Here is a 25,398-nt window from a genome sequence, read left to right as displayed (position 1 = left end):
GATTACATTTTGTTGTTAGTTCAACTTGAATAGGTATTCTCTGGAACTTTCCTTATTTTCTTGCAATTTTCTTCTTTGTATTTAGTTGTTCAATTTATGAAGTATTCTTGTATCCCTTTGCATAAAGAAGTGATTGCATTATTCTAGTTATTTGAATGATTTAAAGGATGAGAAATTATAGTAGATTTGAGGAACCAATTGTGTTTCCTTATATTATTTTTCAAATTAAAAAGTTAGTGCATATTAGAAAATCTAAGAAGTATATGAGTAATATTGTCTTTGATATTTTGGTGCTGAAATGTTTTAATATTCAAATTACGGAGGGTAAGGTGGTTTTATTTGTGGACATAATATAACAAGATTCATCTTTTAATTGGTTTAAGGTGAATATTGATGGGGTAACTAGGGGTTGTCTTGATTTGACTTCATGTGTTGGTATTTTTTTATAAAGGAAGTCAACATGAATATGTGGGTAACTTTTAAGCCTTTTTAAAGGTACAATTATTTATATTGAGTTTATGAGGAAGTCATTTATGCTTTGGAGCATGATTTCAAAGACTTTGGTTGAAAATTGATTTGTCTTTAGTTTGTCATGATTTTTTTTATCAACAAGTGTTTTATCTGAGTCTTAGAGGAAAATGATATTGATGCTTGTATTTTTGTATGCATATACAATTTAAAGTTTCTTATGTTTTTTATAAAGAAAATAATTATGTTGATAAGTTAACTAATTTAGTTTTCATGAAAACAATATACATGGTTTAATATTTTATCTCTATGTATTTATTTAGATTTTTTTTCATAATAAGTATAGTTTTTTTATGTTTCATGAATTACAAATTTTATTATGATTTTCTATTTCTACTTTGTATTTATTTATTTTATTTTATTTTTAATAAATTTTGATGTAATAATAAATAATTGATGAATTTTTTGGTGTGAGCCTAATTAACAAAATGAAAATACTTGACACTTGCGTTGTCATATCATCGTGCCACTATCACGTAGTATCATATCAGTTTGATATATGACAAATTTTTATTTAAAAAGAATTGTGAACTAACATGGGACAAATTTTTAGTAATATTAGTACCATACTAACGAAAATAACCTGATTGCATTGAACTTTCCAAAATAAAAAACAAATTAAAATGTATAAACAAAAATAACTTACTTACGTTTTTTCTACAAAAATATGATAAATATACGATTTAACATAAAATTTTCCATCATATTAATCATTTTGTCCCCTCTTGGAAAATTCAGATGCCTATATTTTGTATACAACACCTTATTAAAGTGAGATAAACTTTTTTATCCATAAACCTCTTGTTTTCCTTCCTATGAGAGGTATTTATTAATATATATTTATTACTTAAAAAATAAAAATAAAAAAATATTTGCACAGATTTTATCCTAGGCCAAGCATGATATATAACAACATTGTGATTTATTCTAAAAAAATGGAATTAACAATCTAATAGGAAGATAATAGTCCATATGTTAAATTGAAAGGCCATATAGAAATAAAAAAGATTGGACTCCTTTGTCTTAATTACAAAATCTCTACTAACGAGAACTTTTAAATAATTGATTTAGAAGATTGAATTCCTTTGTTTTAATTATCTAAGTTTAGATTTTTGTTTCATTCACTAAGTTTTTATCCCAAAAGAGATTTTACTAGTAAGGTTTTAAGTAAACATATTCTTTGATCAATGGACACCAAAGAAAGAGTGTTATTATAAATATATGATTATTGATTAATATGTTACAATTACTCTTATGATTGATTTAACTATTTGTAACCATTGACTTGTATTCTTTTGAGTTATAAATAAGATTTTTTTCTTCCAAAAATAACATACAGAAAATAAGTCTTTATTCTCTTTAGATTTCTCTTTTTTCTTTCTTCTTCCTCTCTCTTTATTAGAAGCTTTATTTTATAACAATTCACGTATTTTTTATCTTCACTATTTATTATCATATAAATATTTATAAACTACGGACTTCAGAAAAAAAACTTCTGTGAAAAGAAACAAAAGAAATCACCAACCGGAAAAGACTAATTAATAAAATCTAAAGAGGATTATATTTATTTAGTTTATATCATTATTCAATTTTGTGAATGGAAAAAATTGGGTGAAAAATGAGAGACTCCACCAAAATAGGTTAAAAGCCCATGAACATTTTACATTTTTAGCACAATAAAATATAGATTACCTTAAAGCTAGAATTTCTAAAAGAAACTATCAGTGATTTGAATATATATAATTATTGAAATATGTTTTTTCAAATGTATCCATGGGAATTACGAATTTTATTTAACAAGAAACACCTTTTTCAAAATTTAACGCATAATGATAAATGTAAATAAATGGGTTTAATTTTAGCAATTAATTTTTTTAAACTAATTAAAAATCATCCCAAATAATTATTTTACTATAAACCTTTTATATTGTGATTTCTTTTCAATCAAATTATAAATGTGATATTTAGAGTTTAATGAAACAATGACAGAACATATAGGGTAAAAACAAATTATATTGTCATTAAATTATCGTTAAAATAGTTTTTAATATAGTTATTACAAAAGTCAACAAGCTTATATGATCCAAATAAAACTGTAAAAACATGACTTTCTCTCTCCATATTTTAAGTTCAAAGTATTTTCTTATAAAAAAAATATTAATAAACTTTTATTTATCAAGACCATTGTAATATTTCTTTTTCAAATTAAATGATTGAAAGACATACAAAGTACAGAAACAAAGCAAACATTCTTTATTACTAATTACTGACATAGGGTATCCAATGAAGCATCACATATATATAGCTGAGTTATGAATACCAACCCCAGAAATTCATGCATACCAATATTGACATGATATCAGGATTTGCATCATATAAATGACACCTTATAACGTAGTTCCCCAACAATTCTTTCATGCATTCTTATATATATATATATATATATATATATATATATATATATATATATATATATATATATATATGCAACTTAGTAATAGTACCAACGTACACATACATATGACATATCAAACATATCAATTGCAAAACTACACAAGAGTTGTACAACCATTTATACATACACACACATATATATATCTATGTATATATATCAGATATCTCTGATATAAATATATATATCAGATGTAATCCTTGATGTTCTAAGCATTTCCTCCGGGACCAGATTGACCAAAGTCCTTGCGAGGGATGTCATGATGACTTACTGTGCGTTCGCCTGGTCCAGCTTTTCCAGGACTTTCATGGATAGTAACATCACTATAGCTGTTGAGAGGGATTTGATGTTCAACATTATTACCATTGCTGTGTTCTTGCATGTTATTGTACACCAAACTCATCTTATTCATAGCCATACAACAACTTGCAACCATCAGTGCAATTACTACCACAACCCTCATTCTCATATTTCGTCCTCACTCTCTGCATAATTAGTTACTTTAATTAGCCACACACAAAAGAAGTACGCAAGTTCATGACATAAAAGCGTGTATATTTATATACATACACACACACAAACACTCTCCGCATGCATGTTAAATAAACAACAGCACAGTGTGTATGATTTTAAATGAAGAAGACGAAGAGAGAAAAATAATCAGCATAAAACTAATTGTATTTTTTGTTTTTGGGAGTTTAGTAATACGCACCAGATATAGGTGGATGCTAGGGCTATATTTGGCTTTGAGATTTGTATGATCTAACATGAAGAAAGAAGAAGGTTGGAGATACTTAAATAGGGCATAGCTAAGCACGGAATGATAATGGTAATATAGTGGTGGGGTTGAGGCAATATTAAGTGCGATGGCCATTTAACAAATAAAATGATGACATGTTTTGTCCATATTTCTATGTGGTCTAAATAGAGAAATTCCACCTAATGCTAGGGCATTCGCAATATAGGTTATAGTATCTAATTTGGTATGATGTTTTGTTTTTTCGTTTTAATGGTATGCCCAACTTGCTTGAATTGTGGGAAACACAATGAGGTGAAGAATCATATCAAATCTACCCAAGGAAAGAAAAAGTGGAGTAGAACTTAAACTGTTATGCTTTGAAACAGGGTAAGAATGTCTATTTAGATAAATTAATTTGAAAAAATATGTTTGGAATTAGTATCTAAAATTGTCATTAATTAATTAATTAGAAATCAATTTAGATAATATTTTTTTACAGTCAAAATTTTGATATATATTGATTAGTTTAGATTTAATTCACAAACTAATTATATATTTTTTATAATAAAAATTATTTTAGATATCAATAATTTTAAATTTATAAATTAATATTTAAATTAATCACTGTAATAATTAATTATTATTATTTTTTCTTTAAAATTGTTTCTTATTTAAAGATTTTTTTATTGGCAGAGAGTTCCCATATCAATCACTCCACACAATCCAAAGACAACATGTTAAAAATAAGTCTGATTTATATATACTAGAAACCTTAAAATTAGGTATTGATTTCAATATTTCTCATTAAAGAATATTATTTTTTTAGATTCTAACTATTTTAAAAAATAATGCATATTTGATAAATATATATATATATATATATATATATATATATATATATATATATATATATATATGTATACTTTTAAAAAACATGTAAATGTTGGTAGTGAGAACTTGAAAAAGTTTATATATTATTCGATCTCAAGAGACATTGTTAAAATCAATATTTTTATTAGGTGTAATAAGAATATAAACCTTCAATTAAGGTAAGAGAATTAAGAGTTCAATTAAAGGAATCCCTTGTCCGAAATATTGTTTGCTCTTCAGAAAATCTATTATAAGAGTACATTTTCTTACGCTGCCAATACTTCTAATCTTAGTAGATATATACCACCATCATATAATAAATTAAGAGGTCCTTTACTTTTAAAGAATTCATGTAAAAATCTTTTGCAACCTATAAGAGATTCATGGAATTATAAAGGTGTGACAATTGTTAGTGATGGAAGGAGTGATCAAGATCACTTATAAATTTTATGGCTATCACTGAGAGTGGTCCAATGTTTTTTAGGTCAATAGATGGATCTCATGAGATAAAAGACAAAGATTTTATTGTTAAGTCCACGAGAGATGTAATTATAGAAGTTGGACCGAAAAATGTGATATAAAGCATAACTGATAATGCAACAATGTAAGAAAACAAGTATGCTTATATAATCAAAATTTTCTTCAATCTATTGGACTCCTTGTGTAGTGACACCTTGAATCTTGCATTGAAAAATGTTTAGCAAAAAATACCAAAAAAAATAGTTATACTACGTATCAAGAATTTTGTTGGATCACATAAATTGTTGATGATGCTAAGTCATTAAAAACTTTATTGAGGGGAACTTTATGAAATTTTCAATGTTCATTAACTTCAACTCATTGGAGTTGCTTTTTGTTGCTCAAACAAGATTTGCTTCAACCATTGTCATGCTCAAAAGGTTTAGAAGTTTGAAAAAAGGACTCCGAGAGTTAATTATCAGTGATGAATTCTTACAAAGAGTATAATGTGGATAATGCACAGTTTGTGAAAAGAAACTTTTTAGAATGATAGTTGATGGATGAAGGTTGATTATCTAGTTGTTTTTACTGCGCTAATTTTTTATATTCTTAGAAACACAAATACATATATATGTAGTATATGAAATGTCGGATTCAATGATTGAAAATGTGAAAAATATATCAATATGAAAAAAGGTAAAAGTTAAACATTCATCTTTTTTTGAGAGAGTAAACTCAATATTAATTGATTGTTGGACTAAGAATAACATATTTCTTGTCTTGGTCATTCTTTAAATCCAAAGTAATGGCATTATTATTTTATTTTATTATTAATTTTTTGTATATGTCTTTTTTATAATTATAATATCATTTAATTTATGTTTATGTATTTTTAATATTGTAGGTATTATAATCATGAATGGTTTTGACATGCACTCACATCAAGATGTGAAACTTACTCATCAAAGGAAGAAATGTTTTATGAGGTACTTCGAAGATCTGGATGTAAGGAGATAAGTAAATATAGAATTTTGCAAACTTTTCAAATGAAAGAGAAGATTGTGCATATTTGGACTTTTTAAGGGATAGAAGTAAAATAAATGCAAAATCATGGATACTTCAAACATAACTCTTAAGCTATTTAGACAACTTTGCTCTTCTTCTTGTTGTGAAAGGAATTGAAGTGCTTACTCTTTTATACATTATTTGAAAATAAATAAAATGACACTTAAAAGGACAAAAGATTTAGTATTTGTCCATAGTAATTTTCATCTTCTCTCAAGAAATTCCTCAAAATATAATGAAAGGAAACTAAATTGTTAGATATTGCATGAGATGACTTTTTAAAGGAATCTTTACATTGTTAGCTTATCTCTTGCTGAACCAAAATTAGAAAATGTATTTTTCAACAAAGATGAACAAATATAAAAGTTAAATATATTATTCCATAAGTTTTTCTTTTATTAGATTTTTTTTATATAAATGTTTCTCTTTTTTTCTTCTTCTTCTGTGATGAGCCAATTACATCGTTTCAAAACTCCAAAATAGTGCATAAGATAATGTAATAAGTCAAACTAAGACTCGTCATCTTAAAAGTGAGTGAATTCATTTTTCCAGAAAATCATATATGTTTGGAAATTAATGAACTGAAGCAGAGAATGCTCCATATTAAGGACACGACACGTGCATGGACAATCGTCCATGTTTAAACCACACATATGTTGTTGGTAGAAAATGGCAAATTCTTGTTGGTATCTAAAATTGCTAAGATACAATTCTCTATCGACGTCAAAGTAATGGTTTTTTCACATTTCAACATCCTTGACCATATATTCCAAGTTTCTAAATTAACTTTCGTATGTGGTTGTCTTTAAATATAGCACGTTTCTGATCTTTCTCTGCATCATTCCATATTCAATTACATCGATCAAATATCATAGCAAAAGCTCTCAAACGTGTTGAGTAAAATGGAAAATCTTACCAAGCAGGCTTTGATTTGCAGTTTATTAACAGCACTTGTTTTGTCATCATGCACAATAACAATGTCTGCAGGTGGTGAGCTTTTCTTTTTCTTGTTTAATTACTTTCTCCTTCTTAATTGCATGAATGCATGCATGCATGCGTCAAACAAATTGAAATACACTTCACATCACGTACATACATAAAACACATTATTTCTGGGTTTCTGATAGATTGAACTGATTTCTAGGGTTACCAAAATATAAAAGAAACATTGTAAAGACTTAGCAATTTCTTTTCATAAGATTAAAACCTGCTTTATATCTTTTATGGTAAGATTTTATTGTTTGATGGTACATTCAGAGGAAGAGTATACTTATGATATGAATAGCAAGACAGGACCAGATCACTGGGGAGAACTAAAACCTGAATGGAACCTATGCAAGAAGGGATCCATGCAATCCCCAATTGATTTCTCCAATGATAAGGTTAAAAAAGTAACTAATTTGGAAGAACTTCAAATCAACTATAGACCATCCAAAGCAATTATTAAAAATAGGGGCACTGATATCAAGGTTAGTCAATACCAGAATTTGCTATTGAATTATTATCTAATTAAGTATTTCATAATTTCTTTTTGTTGTCCCTTTATTACCAATTTTGTTTGTGAATAGGTGGAATGGAAAGGGAAGAAAAGCAATATAAAAATTAATGGAACTAAGTATACACTTTTACAGTCTCATTGGCATTCTCCCTCTGAACATGCCATAGATGGCACAAGGTATATACTTAATATTCTGATATATGTCCAAATAACAGCATAAAAAACAAATTTGATACTGTGCATGTAAGTTTTATTCCTTGAAACACTCACCAGAAAGGTTTATTTACCCTCATAAATTAATTAAACCCTAAAAATATAAAAATTACTTTCAGGTTGGATCTAGAGTTGCACATGGTGCACCAAAGTCCATCAGGACAATATGCAGTGGTTGGAATAATGTACAGGGCTGGAATAGCAGATCCTTTCTTGTCATCGGTACATTGATTAAAGATGTCACAATGAATGGATGTCTGTGTTTATGAGTAAACCCTAAATTTCTTATATATACTTTTGCACATCTTTTCTAGTTAAAGGAAGTCTTAGAGACCCTTTCTGATAACACTGGAGCAGAAAGAGAAGTGGCTGAACTGGATCCTAATGTGGTTATGGAACGCGCAAGCGCAGCATTTTATTACAGATATATTGGTTCTCTCACTACTCCTCCATGCTCGGAGAATGTTATTTGGACCGTCTTCAGACAGGTCAATTTTCTATCTAATTCATCATTTAGCAGTATTTGAAAAAGGATAAAGATACTAGACAACATTTTTTTTACAATATTTGAACATCATCGTACGTGTCATTGTGTGATTGGTTTATGGTGGTGTCATTGTGTCATTTGGACCGATCACACAATGACACGTATCATGATGTTCAAATGTTGTCAAAAAATGTTGTGTATGTATCATTACCCATTTGCAAAATTTATGCTATGATTTTATTTCAAATTCTATATATACTCAAATGAATCTTTGTTATTCATCAGGTGAGATCAGTTTCTCAGGACCAAATCAAATTGCTTCAAGAGGCCGTTGAAGATGTAAGTAACAATTTCGTATCAATTTAGAAAGGATGTTGTTATCAACTGTTCTTGTTTTGTTCCTGCATTTTAGAATGTCATCTTAAAAATTTCTGGGATGTTTTAAACTTTACCTGCACTTTAATTTGCAGCATGCAAGTTCCAATGCAAGACCACTGCAGCAATTGAACAACCGATTAGTGCAGTTCAATGATCCCGGAGTTAAAAATTAGTGTGTTTGAAGGCATTGACGAGGACAACTATATAATTGATCAGATTTTGATTTCAAATTTTGGTGGGAGAGTGATTTTTCTCATGCACTTGGTCTGTTGTTACTTTCTTATGTTTATTTCATGTTTTAGGGTCTATTCAATTTAATTTTCCTTTTGTTCCTGTGCATTAGAATAACTTCGGTTTTTCATCCTTATCGGAATCACCGAAATCAGACATATGTACATGATGTTCTTTGATGTATATTATTAGGACCAAGAGTTTGACAGTGCTTACATTATAATTTGAAAAGGTGAAGAACATTTATCTTTTGATTAATTATCACAAATTATACTGATATAACTCATGTTGATTATTATGCTATCAATATTTTTCTATAAAATATTATTTCTAATAATCCAACTATTAATAAGGTCTAATTAATGTTATATATACTTTTTAAAAAAGTCAAGTCCATTTCTTAAATTGATGCGCGTAACGTTGGGCTTAGTGAGGGCCGGTCTATTTCTGGTTGCGAGTGTAAAAGGCTTTTACTTTCTGTACCCCGTAATATCTTTGCACACTCTAGAAATTCTGAAAATCACCATTTTACCCTCTAAAGAATTGATTTCCGGGATGTATGTACAAGAAATTTTCCGCAACAGGCTTTTAAAAATTTCCACAATAAGATTTTGGAAACGAAATGTCTAAAACAGAATTTCTAGACTTAAATTTTTGAAACGCATGAAATACATTCTACAAAAGATTTTCTAAAACGAATTTTCTGAAACGTATATAATGTCATCCAGAGTAATATGATGCAGTAGTAGAAGATGTTTGAGTTTTTTTCTATTATTGTGGAAATGCAATTAATAATTATTGGGGGAAGAAAAAGCAACAGCAGTGTAAAATGGCATCTGCTTTTCTAATGTCCTCCAAAGACTAAGTGCTCAGGTGATGATGATTCATCTTTGTTGAATGACAAAGATCGGTGACATAACTGAAGGCCAATTCAGAAATGACAGCAAAATCTTTTCATCATTTACTTTACAAACAAAAGCAATTCCTTGCATATGTAGCTGTTTCAATGTCTATTACTATTTAATAAGTACAAACAAGAAAGGCAATTAAGCAGCAGAACTCATGAGGTAATATAACAAATATAAGTTTTCTCACATTTCACAATTAGCAGCTTGGCACATATTTTGGCTAAACCATTTTTGCAAGGACTTTCATGATATCATCCATACTTGGCCTATGCAGGGGATCATCTGCCACACAATCCTTTGCCAGAAAAGATAAACATAAAGCCTCTGGAAGAGAGTAATCCTTCAGATTAGGATCCATGAAACTCCATAACCCTTCAAAACAACCACCTTCACTGGCCTCCCCCAACAAGAATCCCAGGGAATCTTTCATTGCTTTTCCATCAAAATTCTCCCTTCCTGAGATCAGCTCAAGCAATACAACCCCAAATGCAAAAATGTCAACTTTTTCAGAAACTGAGCCATGTGAGAGGAACTCTGGTGCCACCAATCCTTTGGGAATCTCGACACTATCATTGCTTTTGCTGACTGTGGCACTGCCAGCCAATGCCCTTCCAACATCTGCCAGTTTACCCCTACATTCAGCTGTTATGAATATGTTTCTGCTACTGACATTCATGTGAGCATAGGAAGGAAAAGAACAGAAATGTAAATAGTAGAGACATGTCGCAATATCAAAGGCAATTTGTGTCCGTTTGTACCAGTTTAGAGGATTGCATCGATCAGATAAGCAGTCCCTCAAGCATCCATTCTTAGGGAACTCAAACACTAAATAAGACCATGAATCATTGCTCTCACCATAACAAACACCAAGCAAGTTCACAATATTAATGTGGTTGATCTTAGAATGTAAATCAATCACCTTTCGTGTATCTTCCAACCTCATCCTCTTCACCATCACCTCAACATCGTTGACTCTGCCCTTATAGACAAAGTCACCTTCGCTACTGATGTTGTTTTCTTGACTGAAATTCTTGGTTCCCTTCTGGAGCTCCTCTATGGTGTAATTGAGTAAGTAGTACTTTATTCCAACAAGAAGATCCGGGGACAGGCACCAAGTTGTATTGCTTTTACCCGTTTGTGTGGATATCTGGGAGCTTCTAGTTGGCGACCACAAAGTGAGGGAGTTGGTGGGAATGAAGGAATGAACAACTTCAATTTTTCTTAATCTCTTTATGTAAAATCCGCTAGCAAGCAATGTTATGAGCAACAAAAATCCGATAACACACCCTGCAATGTACAAATGTGATGGTTTTGTGTATTGTTGTGTCTTGTTCACTGGATTTGTAGGAAGAAAACCTGGAGGTGGAGAAGGAGAGTCAGGAATATCAAGTATTCTGATTGGACCATCCTCTATTGGAACTAGAACAACTGTGTTAGGATAAACAGTTGACAAGGAATTCAAGTTATTGACTGCATAAAACTCTTCTGGTGAGATTTGAAATTTCTGACTCACTTTGTCAGGATCATCTTCTGCTATAAGAGGGTACGTGACAAGGTACTTCACCTTCTTGCTCCAGGTGGAATTCTCACTGTCAGGACAAACACACATGAGAGGTACATGAAGCTCAGAACCAGCTTCTGGTTCATTACCTTGTGAGAGGTTTTCCTCAGCAAGTGTGAGACGACTTAGCAGCCCTTCAAAAACACCACAAGCAACCTCGGAAAATGTTGTGTTGTCAAGGACCTTATAGCTTAAACTGGTTTGATAATACGTGCCAGAGCAGGTACAATTAACAGGAATAAGCACCTCCTTACCTTGTCTGAGTACAAGAGACAAAGAGGAAGATACGAGGTTGTTCTTTAGAAGCACCTCATCAGAGCTCTTGTTGAAGAGCTTTGAGACACTAGAAATGGTGTTGAAATTTTTGTTAGCTCTATACACCAAGAATGTTTCGCATGAATCCTGCTTTGACTTGCAGCTGTACCTTGTTCCTAGCCCAATTTCATTTGAAGTACAATTGTTTTGGTTGTAAGCAGAGCACACACCTAAGCAAATCCAAGCAGCAAACCACAGATGAAGCATAATTTTGTGGACAAGTACAAGACTTTCCATGAAGAGATTTCTCAGTAGTCACTGATAATATGTTGCAAAGAAAAATGCAGGTGAACAAAAGAAGAGGATGCAAAATCAAAGTGATAATATGTTAGATCACTCTTGAGCTTGATTCATTGGTAAAGGATATTCTTATGACTATGATCAATGAATGAATTACTTGGCTAGCCTACAAAGGAATATGACATTAGAGATCATGGTCATTTGACTAAAAACGTAATCAGAATTTGTCAACATGCGTGGTTAAATGCATAAATGTGTAAGAAGCCGGCAGAAAAATCAAATGGCTACTTCGGACTAAACTTTAATATTTTGTGTAGTTGTTTCATGTTGTTTGTTCTATTCCTTTCCACTTGTTTCTTACCAATCATATTCAATATCTTATGTATTTTTTGCCACTATGTCAGAAACTTGGCCCTTCTTCTCATTCACACACGTTGCGGATTATCAATCAGTCAATCAATAATACTTTAAATATGCCAAACCAAAACCCAATTGCCTTATGTATTGTCTTGGCTTTTTAGTTATGTTTGTATAAATTATAATTTGATAATAAAATATTATATTATAATCCATAAACTTCTGTATTAATTCCGATAATTTAATTGGATTAAAATATGTCATTGATTTTTATGTGTTTATATTAAATAATAAGTTGGTAGTAAAATATTTGAAACATTAATATCAAATACTTTAATTAAAATAATTTTTTCAAATGAAAAAAAAAATGCAAATTTTAGAGAATAAACAGAATCAATGAAAATGTAATAGCAATTTATTTTTTAAAAAGTCTAAAATTTTAATCATATAATAATATAATTTTCCTAGAAAACATAAATTTGTTTATACAATAAAATTTATTTGTGTCATTAAAGAGTTAGTTTCGTAAAAAAAAAAATGCATATTTAACAAAACAAATGCAAAAACAAAAAATGACAAGCATAAACAAAACCTTAAAAAAGAATTTGTTCCTTAGTTATATTAAATCAATGACAAAATCATTCAACAATGACAAGTTTTAAAGTTTAAAAAAAGATTAAAAGATTTTATATTACTAACTGATTCATTTCTATTAAAAATAGATTATAAAAGAATTTGATACTGGACTAAAATCTGAAATAATTTGAACCGTAATTCATTTTAGCGCGACGGTTTATTTTTTGACGTGAAAAATAAAAAATTTAATCCGTTTTATTTTCAAAACTAGACATACTGGCAGACCGAGTAGGAAAATTCAATCATCCAATGGAATAACATGATATGGGAGTAAGCTGGTCGAATTGAATGGTTGTAACACCTGTAATTTTACATACAAACTACACAACATATTCTTGTCGGGTTTATCCGTTACATGGTCTTTTTTTTTTTCGTAAACAATTACAATTAGTTACTTTAAAATGCCCTTTTCCTTGTTTTAGAAACAAATAGTATTAGGTTGTTCAGAAAAGTTGTTCTGGTTTTTCCGGGGGATACCTGAAGCGTGGTAGTGCTGGGTGAATCCCCTCCATGGTAACATAGCATCAAACTACCAGAATAGTAACCTTTGAAGTGAGTAAAATTACTCTCTGAGCTCACCATTTTCTGCACCTTGTCTCTCAAACAGTTATTGTTAGGGAATTAGGGTTAGTGAATTTGGTTCCAGCACTAGGAAATGGCGGACGATACCGATTTCTGTTGCGTAAGGGAGAAAAGACTGGTGACGAGGTCTTCGACAGAGACATTGTCGAAGAAAGTTGCTGCGAGCACTTCCGCCTCTCCAAATCGCAAGTCGGAGCGGCTTGAGAAAAGGTCTCCACCGTCGTCCGGGGGCATAATGGATCCGAAGAGGAAGTTGAAGACACTGAATCCGTTGAGGAGATCCGAGAGAACGAGGAGCGCTTCTCCTTCGGATCCTTCTGCTTCCAGAAGTTCGGGTTCGGAAAAGCAGCAGAAGAAGCATTGCACTGGGAAGCGGTTGTTGTTTGAAGCCAGCAAGGATCGGGACGATGGAGATGAGGAACGAGGCATGGATGAGGAACGAGGCATGGAAGCTTCTTCGAGACCCAGAACTAGGAGAGTGACTGAGCGTGAGTATCTTGATCAGTTACAATAATAGAGCTAGGTGGAGTTCTATTATTGGATTTTACAGGTTACAATTTTAATTTATACTTAAAAATGAAGAGTTAGGGGGGTTTTGTTATTGGATTTTACCAGTTTCAATCAATTATCAATGGCATAATTCCCTCCCACTGAATTTTCTGTCTAAAAAACTATCAATCACATGCAGTTTCTTCTCTTTCATACTCACTCAGTTCGCCATGGCTGTGGTGCCTATATAGATGAAGATGGGACTTAGATGGTTATTATAGTTTGGATAATTGAAAATGTGGCTGACTGAGGTGTGCTAGCGTTAGTTAGTATGCTCTTTTTTTTTTTTTTTTGTTAACATTTTAATTTTTGACTTGCAGATTGCCATGTGAAGACAAATGGGATGGATAGGTCAACTGAAGAAGGTGATGACGAGGGTGGGAGCAAGACTGATGGCTGTCTTAAAGGGAACTATTTAGATTCTGCCAATGACGATATGGATATTGAGCTGCCTGAAGATGCCACCGGTAAAGAGATGAGAGCTGAGCCTAAGTTGAGTGAGCCAGTGAAAGAACTGTCAGATTATGATGTGACTGTAAATCCATTGGTACCGTCTAATACTGCAAGTTGTGAGCCCAGTGGGTTACCTGAAAAGGTTCGGTTTGATTCATGCAAAGAGGAGAGATCACAAAGTTTAGGGTCAAGGGATTTCATATCAAATGAAAATTTGATTAGGGAACGTATTGAGCTTGATAAGGATGAAAAATCAATATCTTCTAAGAGAAAAAAAACAATGGTGGCCATGCATTCAGATGCTTCTACTTTGTTGGTGGACAATGACAATAACAGCAACTTGTTTGAGGATACTCGCCCGTCAAGGATATGCAGCAATGTTGTGGAGACCAGTGGGTCATGTTCCAAAAGGATAAGGTACTTTATTTTTTAGCAAATGCTAGGGAATTAATCAATCCTATTCTTGAATTAATGTGAAATAAGAATTTTAATCCATTCAATGCTCAGGCTACTTGGCATGTTTTATTGCTTTTATTATGTTTAGCTTTCACATAGTTTCCTTTTTTTCTCTCTTAGAAGATATCTTTCTATGTATAATACAAATACATTTTTTGTTTTATGTCTAGGAAGATGTGAGGTATCAAATTGGATTTTTCTACACATTGTTAAGAAACCTGACCATTATAACAACCTAAATTTTAGTTTGTCTGTGAAAATTATTGTTTATGGGAAACGGATCCCATCCCTTTCACACCTCAGATACCTTGGGTAATAATAAAAGTTGACATGCATCGGACAAGGGATAAGCTTATATTGTTATCTCCTAAGTGTGTTTGAGTTGATTTTTTTAGGCAGATCTCCTTAGCAGATGTGAAAAAGGATCAGAGGAAATCGACTGATAATGTTGACCAGTCCCCTTCAAAGATATCCACTAGGAACAAGAAAGGTTAGTTGTTCCCATCGTTATTAAGTTTCAGTTTGTTATGAGTCTTCACAGTTCAATGGCATGGATAAATAACAAGAGTTAAGAGAGAAAAAAGAGAAAATTGAAATTTCTTAGAGAAAAATGTTATTTGGATGACTGTGTTGAATCTATCTGTTACATTTGATATAATATAACTACTCTTAGAGTGCTGAGTTAGCAACATAAACAATTAGTGAAAGCTGTCTATCTACAGCTGTCACAACTAACTTCTTAGTATCCACACTAAGGACAGCTAAAAAGCTGTTTTCAACATTTCATTCACACAGCTAGAATTGTTGCAGTTGTTGAAGTTTCTCATCGGAGCTTGACATTGTCTGGTATTTTTTACTGGAAATTCTGTAGCTCCTGTGGATAATGTCTTTTAATTCTTCTTTAGCTCAACTGCTTGTGTTTGTAACAGTATTTCTTGGTTTACCTGGAGATATAAAGAGACTAGGCCAGTTCCTTGGATAGCTCCTTATCACCTGAGGAGCTTAACCGCCTCAGTTGTATCATAAACTTTCATCCAAAATGAGGCCTTTTCTCTTCTCCTTTTTGTGCATTGAATGTTCTTGCATCTAGGCATGACAAAATGATAGGTCGTCCACAGTTAGTTTGAATCTCTGGCATTGCCCTGGCCATTTGAGTTTGGAGGGGGGTGTTTGTGGAGTTCAGACGGAGCCAAAGGAGTAATACAGGTGGCTTTTCCTATCTTTGGTGAAGATTCTGATCTTTTCTATGGGTTTCCACTGATCATAGCCTAGATACATTCTGCACTTTTCTTTTTTTCATCTTTAAACTGAATGATATATGTACAAATCTCTTTATTACCAGCCAAACTCCTGCTACTACAGCTCTGGTTTGCTCGATCCCCAACTTTTAAGATTTGAGTTAACTTGCTTTTCCTTATTATTTTTCTGTCACAGCCCTAGAAATAATTTGCTAGATTCCCACACCCTATGCACAAAACATGTTTTCCTTACTGTCAAAAGGCACTCACATTATCTTAGAGGTCTCAGAGTGACGATTTTTGGGCATGCCCCCTCAACTGTCCTTTGTCCCGACGACAACACTGTTTGGTAATTTATTCCATGTGAATTGCAGTTCTTAGTTCTTATCATTTGTTTGTGTGATCAAATGTCAGACTCGGAGAGACCTCAAATGAACACTGCTGAAACTTACAAAATAAGGAAACAGCAGAGGAGCTTACATCTTTTACTGAAGCCAGAGATAGCAAATCTTTGTGAAATTCTGCATCTCCCTGTATGCTCTTGGTTTCTCTTTGTCATGTTTTACTTGCCATTTGTTTGTCCTGCTTTGTTGATAGTATTGCAATTTATTTACCAGTTTTTTTATTGATGAAATGCATTTATAAGACTGTATAAAAAATGTGCTGTTTAGTAATATTGATTTATGCCGTCATAATTTTTTTGATTTGATGCTATCCTCTCATTAAGTTCTGGATGTTCAGATAAATTACTAATCCTGTCATAAAGTTTGCAAAGGCTGTAGTGTGAATCTTTTGTAGGCTGTCTTACAGTGATGTGGAATGACATAGGTGTTGGAAATGTGAAATCGAGGTTTAAAAGGGTAGATCCAGGTTATGTTGAAGAACCTGTTGACATGTAATATGGGATTTTGGTTGATAATGTAACATTACATTTAGAAATTTAACAGGATGTATTGCTAAGAGTGTAACTAAAAGGATGTTAACGGGTCAGAAATGGTTGCCATGTGATCAGGCCAATAATTTTGGGATCCAACTATAGGTGTAGGCCTATATTATTTGTTTTAGACTGACAGCTACCATGAAGATCCATTTAGAAAACAAGAATCAGTATATAATTATAACATAGCAAGGGGGGAAATAATCAATAAGAACATTTCTCTGACATGATGCCATTCTTCTGGTTTCCCAAGGGTTTGTTGTTGATTTTGTTTGATTTTATTGGAGTATGGAAATGTGTTGGAGGTGCATTACATTGTAGTATTTGGGAAATGGGAGTTACTGAACAGATTCAAATAGCCATATATAGGTTAGATTCTAGGAACATGTATTTATTTTTTCATAATATATTTTATTGTCTCTGACTTTGACTTATTAATTATATAGCTTTGAAGTCTTCTAATCCAACCCTGCATTGCATCCCCTGGGAATGGTTTTTAAGACTGTACGCCATACAAGTTTCATGATAGTTTATTTACTATACTTCAATCTGGCTTCTAGTATCAGTTTGATTTTTGTTGTTTTTTGACATCTTTCTTTCATGCAGGATAATGTCAAAAGTATGGTTCAAAATTGTCTTGAATATACTATGAACAATTACCACATCTTTACAGAACCATTGCCAATATTACAGGCTTTTCAGCTATCTCTGGTCAGTATATTTTCTTACAGAAATTTTTTAGTCTGTACTTGATCTAACTGGTCAACTTCAAGCCTGTTGGTATTTTCTTAGTTAAGATTCTGATATCTGAGTAGCATCATCAGCTGGTAAAATGAGGCTAGGTTCAATCTTCAATCTTAACAACCTCTTAAATTAAGTGTAGAAAATTCAATTCTTAGGGTTTCCAAATGCTGAATTAACTGTGTTGTTCACTTGGTTAATATGTACAATTGACAAGCTTTTCTGTGTACTTTTAAAATTTCAGTGTTTGACAATTGCTGCTTTGCTAAATCACAAACTCAACTTTGAAGCTTCCCTTTTGCTTGCAAAGCAGCATTTGAATTTTGACTGCAAAAAAGAAATTGTAGAGGAAATCAATTCAAGGCTTTGGGATCTGAAGGAAAGTTTTTTATCGCTCAAAGGAAACTCTAATGTTGCTGGCTGTGCAAAGGCTTCTGAATCGTCAAGTGGGGTTTATTCATATATTGAAGTGACACCTGAGGATGAATTGGTAAAAGTTGATAATTCTATAAATATTAAAACCGTTCAGAAACGTAAAAGCCAGTGGAACAAGCTACTTCTGATGCAAAGGGAAGAGAGGATAAAGTTAAAAAAAGATATTGAGAATGAAAATGCTGAAATTCAGAGAAGGCACCAGATAGAGTGGGAAGCTATTCGATCATGTTCTCCCGATGATTTGACTAAAGATGGAAAGCTTCAGGCTTCCAAAAGTGCTTACATGAAAAGAACTGAAGAATTGAATAGGCAGCAAGAAATACGTCTCAAGGATCTTGAGGTCAAGCAATTAAAAGCAAGGCTGATGTTCCAAGAGTCTTCAGCACCATATGAATTGTTAAACCCAATTGCTTCGATCAAACTCGGGCCAGTGGTCAAATCCTTACAGATTTGTGATCAAGCCCAACATCATAATGCTCCAAAAGTCCTTGCGTCTGATACAGTGGAAGTCAAGGCAAGGATTGAATCTGGGGTTGGATTATCTGAAGCTCCCGATGCCAATGCCTCTGTTGTTGCACCATTCAGTAGCACAGTTGAACTGCAAACTCGTCTTGTTAAACATGCTGATGATGAGATGGACATAGTCTCTTCAAAAGATGGACTAGTATCTGAAATTAAGTGCAGTAATATTGTTGAAAATGTATATGAAAGTCATGGAAATGTTATATCTAAACATTCCAAATCCAGAGAGCAACGTTCTGATAGAGCTATTAGAGTGCCAGAAAGGGAAGAGTATGTAAATTTTAATCATGAATCTCATAATGATTCTAGGCAGGATGCTGTAATACAGGTTCTTGCTTCATATAATGAAGACATATGTCACGGGGAAACACTAGATGTTCTTAGTGCAGAGGTGGCTCCTTCAGTCTGTAACACCAGCAGTTCTGAGAATGATCTTGTTGAAATTCCTTCTTCTAGGCAAAGGGAACTAAATGGGACTATACAGATCAAGCCTGTGTGTGGATCATCAATAGAAGTTGATGGTAATGGTTCCAATGATGGTGCAAAAAATATGGCCTTATTGAATTCTCAGTCATCCGAAGAACATATTCCAAGTGTAAATACCATGTGCACACCATATTGTGAGAATACTGCACAAATTCATGACGCTGATAACAATTATGGTTCAAAGAATGCTGACATTATGAACTCATCTTTGTGTGATGAAAGAATTTCCTCCTGGAATTCAAAATCACCTCAAGATTGTGTCCATAATGAAAATGGCAAGCACACTCTAGATTGTGAAAATTTTTCCCTTGATGGTGGTGGTTCAGATAATTTTATTCTTAATTCTCCTTTGGTTGATGAGAGAAATGCTGATAGGACCATAATATTACATAGAGATGCACATGTGGGAATACATGAGGCTGTCAATTTGACTTCATCCACTGAGCAAATATCTGGTGCAGTAAATGACTCAGTTTTTGATAGTGTGTTGCCAAAACCATATGGAGAGGATAGTTCCAGTAATAATAGCTCTGATGCTAATTCTATTCTTTCAAATCAAACTTCTATAGAGAAACAAAATCTTGATGGAGTCTCATCAAGCATACCTATTAGACAAATTCCAGTTGGAGTGCCAGAAACTAATGAGAGGGCCATTGTAAATGTATTAGATGAGGAGGAAGCTAGTTGGATGCCTGACGCTGTCAATTACCCTGACAATGTAATTCCTCATAATTCTTCATCCATGGATCAATTAGTTAATGGAGATCCAGTATTTGATGGCAGTTTGTCATCAAAGACTTGTACTACAAGCCCAAGCAATAACAAGAACCTACCTGATGAACACGTTTCTGTCTTGATGCCAGAAAATAGCCTTGGAGAGGTTGAATTCCAATTGACAAACAACGTGGATAGAAGTGCCACATTGGACCAGCAGGAAGGAGTATGTACAACCATGACTGAAAACAGTTCGTACCAGGAGACTCCAGTATCTAGACCTGTTGATGTTATGGAGTCTCTAGAACAAGTGCCATCTTTATCATTTGTGGAGTCTCCTCCTGATCTGGATACTTCTAGAGAAACACGGAACTATGTAGTATCTACTGTTGTTGATGTTGTACAAGCTAATCAATCCATTAATGATTCACTGGTCATGGAGCCTCCACAGGAGGGGCAATTTCCTTCTGTGGGTTTCTTCTCTTCCAACTGGGACCTATCCAACTTGCCTTTGGTGACCAGAACTGAAGATCAGCCACACAATGAAGATGATCTCATCGGCCATGTTCCTGGAACATTAATTGAGATTCAAAATCAAACTCGTGTGCAACATCCCTCAAATTCAGACCAGCAGGAAGGAGTGTGTAGAACCATGAATGGTAACAGTTTGTCCCAGGAGACTCCAGTATCTTTATCAGTTGATGATCTCATGGAGCCTCTTGAAGAAGTGCAACCATTATCATCCTTAGAGTCTCAACCTGACCAGAATACTACAATAGAAATGCAGAACAGTTTGGTATCAAGTTCTGTTGATACTGTACCAGCTAACGTATCTACAGATAATTCACTGGTCAGGGAACCACCCGAGAAGGAGGGTCAGTTACCTTCTGCAAATGTCCTTTCTTCCAATGATGGAGACCTGTCTATCTTGCCTACAGTGACTGGAACTGAAAACCAGCCATCCATTGAAAAGGATTTTCCCAACCACATTCCCGAGACATCAATTGAGATTCAAGATCACGATGTTGTGCAATGCGCCTCAAATGTGGAATTGGATCCAGCCTCAAATACGAACTTGGTTTCGCAAGAGCTTGCTGGAGTTAGACAACAGTCTTCAAACACAAGAAACCAGTCAACTCTCACAGAGATTAATAATCATCCTATACAACCTGCAAGCCAATCAGATTCCAGGATTATTCAACGTTTAGCTCTTGATCCGTTTAACTGTGAAATGACAAGACTACATCAACTGGCGGAGGATAATAAGAAAGACTTTGAAGAAAGGGTTAGCTTTTGGTTTACTGTTGCTATGATGATTCTTAGATTATATATCCTTAATCTTTTCTCTTACAATAACTATATTATTTTACTTGTTGGAGCAGAAATTGAAGTTGAGACAGGATTTTGAGAAGGAACTCGAGGAACTTTACAAGAAGTTTGACATTAAACACAAGGAGAATGAAGCTGAAGTACAGAAAGTAAGGAAGGACCTGGACAAACAACATAGCATAGTTAATGTAAATATGAAATTGGCTGAGGCTTGTAGGGTTAAATCCATGGATTTTACACTACCTGGTGCACCAAACATGCACAAAGGTATATTTCTAGTTATACTCACTCTAGTGATTGTGGAAATTTCTATGCCCTTTATTGTTCTGCTTTTAGTATATCTGCTTTTAGTATATCTGCTGCTTCCAAACATATTTAAACTGCTGTTACGGTGAACATATTTGCTTAGACTTAACATGAAAGTCTTGTGTTTCTTCCACTGTTAATGTACTTTTGTAATTTAACTCCCGAATGGAAAAAAAAAATGAATCTGCACAAATGTTAATGGACTGTGGGCTTTTCCTTTTACTGGGCTTTGTGGGGCCTTTGGAATCAATATCTCAAACACCGCTGGCGTTTTCTGTTTTCTTCTTTATACAGAGGAAAAAACTACCAGTGCATTTGCCAAGTGCAGTTAAGGATGGTTTAGTTTTATGTAAACATCAGGGAAAGGTTTTACTTTGTTAAATATGCCATTTTTATGCACGTCTCTATCTGTTGCGCAGGGGCATCCACCTCATGTGCACCCATCTACCCCAACTTTTGTTTGTCTCTTCTAACCACATGTTATATTTAATGTCAGATGCAAGTTCTGTTCAGCAATTATTTCAGGTTGCAAGTCCACAAAATGCCACTGCGTTCAATGTGGTTGTCGGACCATCTTCTCGGGAGTATTCTGCAGCCAGCTTGCAGAGTTCCTATGCTACAACTACCTCACAGACTACGGTACCACCAATACAAGCCACGTACAGTACGCCCGGAACATTCTCCGTTACTTCTTCAAGACTACCACGTATCAACCCCCTCTCTTCACTCTTGGGAAATGTTCAAACTGGTGGGGAGATACGTGCCCCTGCACCACATCTCCACCCTTATAGAACACCAACGTCTGTCCCAGCCTCCACTTTCTGTACAGTTCTGCGTGGGAGATCAAGTCAGCCTGCACCCGGTAATATTCCTGTAACTTCCCCCCCGTTTTCTTACCAGACACCCTGGCCAGCGCTGGCAACCCTTCCATCTGTTCTACACGGGGGGCTTTGGCCACCCACTTTACCTGCCATTAATCCTCACACTGATCCTAACAGTCAACACGGCATATATTGGCCAAATGTTCGGCCACATATGCCAGATTTGCCTACGATGAACCTTTCTAAATGTGACAAAAGTAGTACAACGCCAGCAACCTCAGCTCATCCAGCTACATCATCTGATGTAGTCTGTTTATCAGATGATGAATGACATGAGGAAGTATTTGCGCATTTGGCCTAACACTAGGCAATTATAATATCTCTTTCTTTCCCCTCATTGAGGAGCTTCTAACAAGAATTAGGAAGGTAGAAGTTGTTGCGGTGCCCGTGCTGGTTCTGGTACCGTGCTCACCTGTTTCTATTATGTTGTAATTATTATTTATTTTAAATATATATATATATGCAATGTAATTAGTTTTATTAGGCTCCTGAATTACAGTGAAGGTTGTGCTACTTTTTCGGTGGAGCGGGTGAGGAGTATTCCATGAAATGAAGCGTTGTTCATAACTTCGTATCATTTTTTAAGTTAAATATGGAATACTTGTTAATGTTGTGTAAATAAGTGCTCCGTCAGTCTTCTCTAAGCAAAGTAATTCATTAATATACAAGTTAAGAGTACTTCTCTTAGGCTGTTTGGGAAATTCATATTGCTCTTTTACAACTTGTTTGATTTGGGTGATTTAGTAAAGGGGCAGGGAAGGAGGGAGAGAGATGAAATAGGTGAGATTGGGTTAGACACCTTGATATGACTTTTTCTTCTTTGTACTGAGAAAAAGACTAAAATATCTTTTCTTATTGCATCATGTCATTGTTGTCATTATCGCCACTGTTGCCATCATTGTCATTATTGTTGTGGCTGTGTTATCAATGTTGCACCTGTGATATCCACTGCAGAAGAAGAAAAAGAAGAGAGAAATTGTTCTGGAAAAAAGCTTGTTCTGAAAAATTTGTTCCAAAATATTACATGTGTTCTGAAAAATTTGTTTCAGAAAATTTGTACTGGGAGGTATTACATGTACTCTAACAAGTTTGTTTTGGAATTATGATACACTTGTTTTGAATTACAATTCATGTGAGAAAGCTTCTCCCTACACTTCCAAAGATTTCTCTCTGCACTTCTAAATTTTTTTACAATGCCACAACTATTCTCTGAAAAAAAAAAATTAACTCTAACTAATTTTAACTTTTCTCTTTTTGTACCCAGAGTTGAAACCTTACCCTGCACCCTTTATGTTTGCGCAACTGCGTTCTTCTCCCTTCTCTTGATCATCATTGTTGTCCCTCCGAATTTTTTTCTCCTTCATCTCTCTTGCAGATCTTCATCTGATTGCATTCCATTGTTTTGATTTTCACTCCACTGTCCCTCTCTGCTCACTGTCGTTGCACCCTACTCACTTGTTCTTCGTTGTTGAGGTAAGTGGTTGTTTTTGCTTGTACAATTTTATGATTTATTTAGATTTTAGATGATATGTGGTTTGAAATTGTTTAGAAATTGTTTAAAATTGGTTTGAAAGTCGAAAACCTGAGACATTTAAAGACTTTTACACATGTGGCGGATTAGCTTAACAAAGTGCAAAATGTAATATCTCAAAACTTATAGTATTAAACTATAAGGAAGTATCACATAGTCAATATTATAAATCAGTTGACATGTGAAAATATAAAGTTTAATTACAGTCATCTCTGATAACCATAAAAACAAATTTTATATAATCAGCTAAATCAAAATTATATACATCTATGGAAATTTAAGAAGACTACACATCAGATAGTCCTTCCTCGAGAGTTTGTTCTACAGACATCTCATCGTCTTTTGTTCACACTCATCATATGATCATAGTTAAAAAAGAAGCATAAGAACATACAAACAAAGCACAATAAAAAAAGGTAAGTTAGAGATACAAAAACAATTCATATATTACCTTAACAATTCAAACATTAAACATAAATCAAACATAACAATTTAATCATCTTAAACATGTCAAAACCTAGACGAGACTATCTGGATTCAGTATGAATGTTGAACTATTAGTAGTCTGTGTACTTGTAGTGGTAATGCAATTGGTTCAATCTAAACTACCATACAAGGTTAGTCTATTTCAGTTGACTATGATCATGATCAAAGTCTATAAATAAGAACCTTCCGCTACTCTCACGGCATGACTCACCCCTTTCTACTTGAGAATGAATGACCATTAGAGTGTCAGAATAAACTACCGGTTCAAAGCTCCATACATTCATACATCAACAATACAAGGCACCACCATGTAACCTCTCCACGAGTCATGGAATTACGTCCATCAACCATACTTCAAATACATATATAACCTCAAGAATAAACCATCACATAATTTAATAGATATTTCTACTCTATCACCAAAGTACTATCATAGTTCAAAGTTACCAAAAAACAAAGAAAGAAAGAATCAAAACATGTTCTGGATTGGTCGCTCAGTGCCCTAAACTGACTATGCGAATAGAGAAACAATGAGTTTTGCTCGCCCAACGATTACACTTGCTCAGCTAGACATAGTCTACTCGCTCAGCGGCTACACTCGCTCAGTGAGACTGTATAATTATGCAACACTAAAACTGCATAATTTGCACCCTTCAGCCACTCATGACCTATTATATGCATTTTCCCAACTTCTAACACTCCTAAATTGAATTCTAAACTAAAATTGACTTAACCAAATGTATCTAAACTAACCTAAACTAGTTTTAAACTATTTTGTCACAAGATTCCAATCGAAAAATAACCAAAACCTCACT

General features: G+C 33.5%; 3 protein-coding genes across 4 annotated transcripts; 2 read left to right on the top strand and 1 right to left on the bottom strand.

Annotated features, from left to right (window-relative positions):
• Positions 1-7,030: 7,030 nt before the first annotated feature.
• Positions 7,031-8,869, top strand: LOC106778846 (alpha carbonic anhydrase 7-like). Its single transcript, XM_014666844.2, has 7 exons — positions 7,031-7,100; positions 7,371-7,582; positions 7,682-7,788; positions 7,944-8,046; positions 8,139-8,312; positions 8,597-8,650; positions 8,782-8,869. The coding sequence occupies exons 1-7, from the start codon at positions 7,091-7,093 to the stop codon at positions 8,860-8,862; spliced, it is 741 nt and encodes a 246-aa protein (XP_014522330.2). The 5' UTR covers positions 7,031-7,090; the 3' UTR covers positions 8,863-8,869.
• An 873-nt stretch (positions 8,870-9,742) lies between these two features.
• Positions 9,743-12,123, bottom strand: LOC106778835 (lysM domain receptor-like kinase 4). Its single transcript, XM_014666834.2, has one exon. It carries the CDS (start codon positions 11,939-11,941, stop codon positions 10,049-10,051), a length of 1,893 nt encoding a protein of 630 aa, XP_014522320.1. The 5' UTR covers positions 11,942-12,123; the 3' UTR covers positions 9,743-10,048.
• A 1,078-nt stretch (positions 12,124-13,201) lies between these two features.
• On the top strand, positions 13,202-23,267 carry LOC106756084 (helicase protein MOM1). 2 transcript variants are annotated; one of them, XM_014638342.2, is made up of 8 exons: positions 13,202-14,007; positions 14,389-14,938; positions 15,373-15,467; positions 16,630-16,748; positions 17,759-17,863; positions 18,138-21,335; positions 21,433-21,646; positions 22,182-23,267. In XM_014638342.2, exons 1-8 carry the CDS (start codon positions 13,593-13,595, stop codon positions 22,835-22,837), a joined length of 5,352 nt encoding a protein of 1,783 aa, XP_014493828.1. In that variant the 5' UTR covers positions 13,202-13,592; the 3' UTR covers positions 22,838-23,267. The 2 variants fall into 2 exon arrangements, with proteins under 2 accessions (XP_014493828.1, XP_022634228.1); XM_022778507.1 differs by having other exon boundaries at positions 13,959-14,069.
• The last annotated feature ends 2,131 nt before the right edge of the window (positions 23,268-25,398 follow it).

The sequence above is a fragment of the Vigna radiata genome, chromosome 2, assembly GCF_000741045.1.
Source record: "Vigna radiata var. radiata cultivar VC1973A chromosome 2, Vradiata_ver6, whole genome shotgun sequence".
Taxonomy (NCBI): Eukaryota; Viridiplantae; Streptophyta; class Magnoliopsida; order Fabales; family Fabaceae; genus Vigna; species Vigna radiata.
Note: the sequence above shows the minus strand (reverse complement) of the source record. Positions and strands in the feature narration are given on the sequence as shown.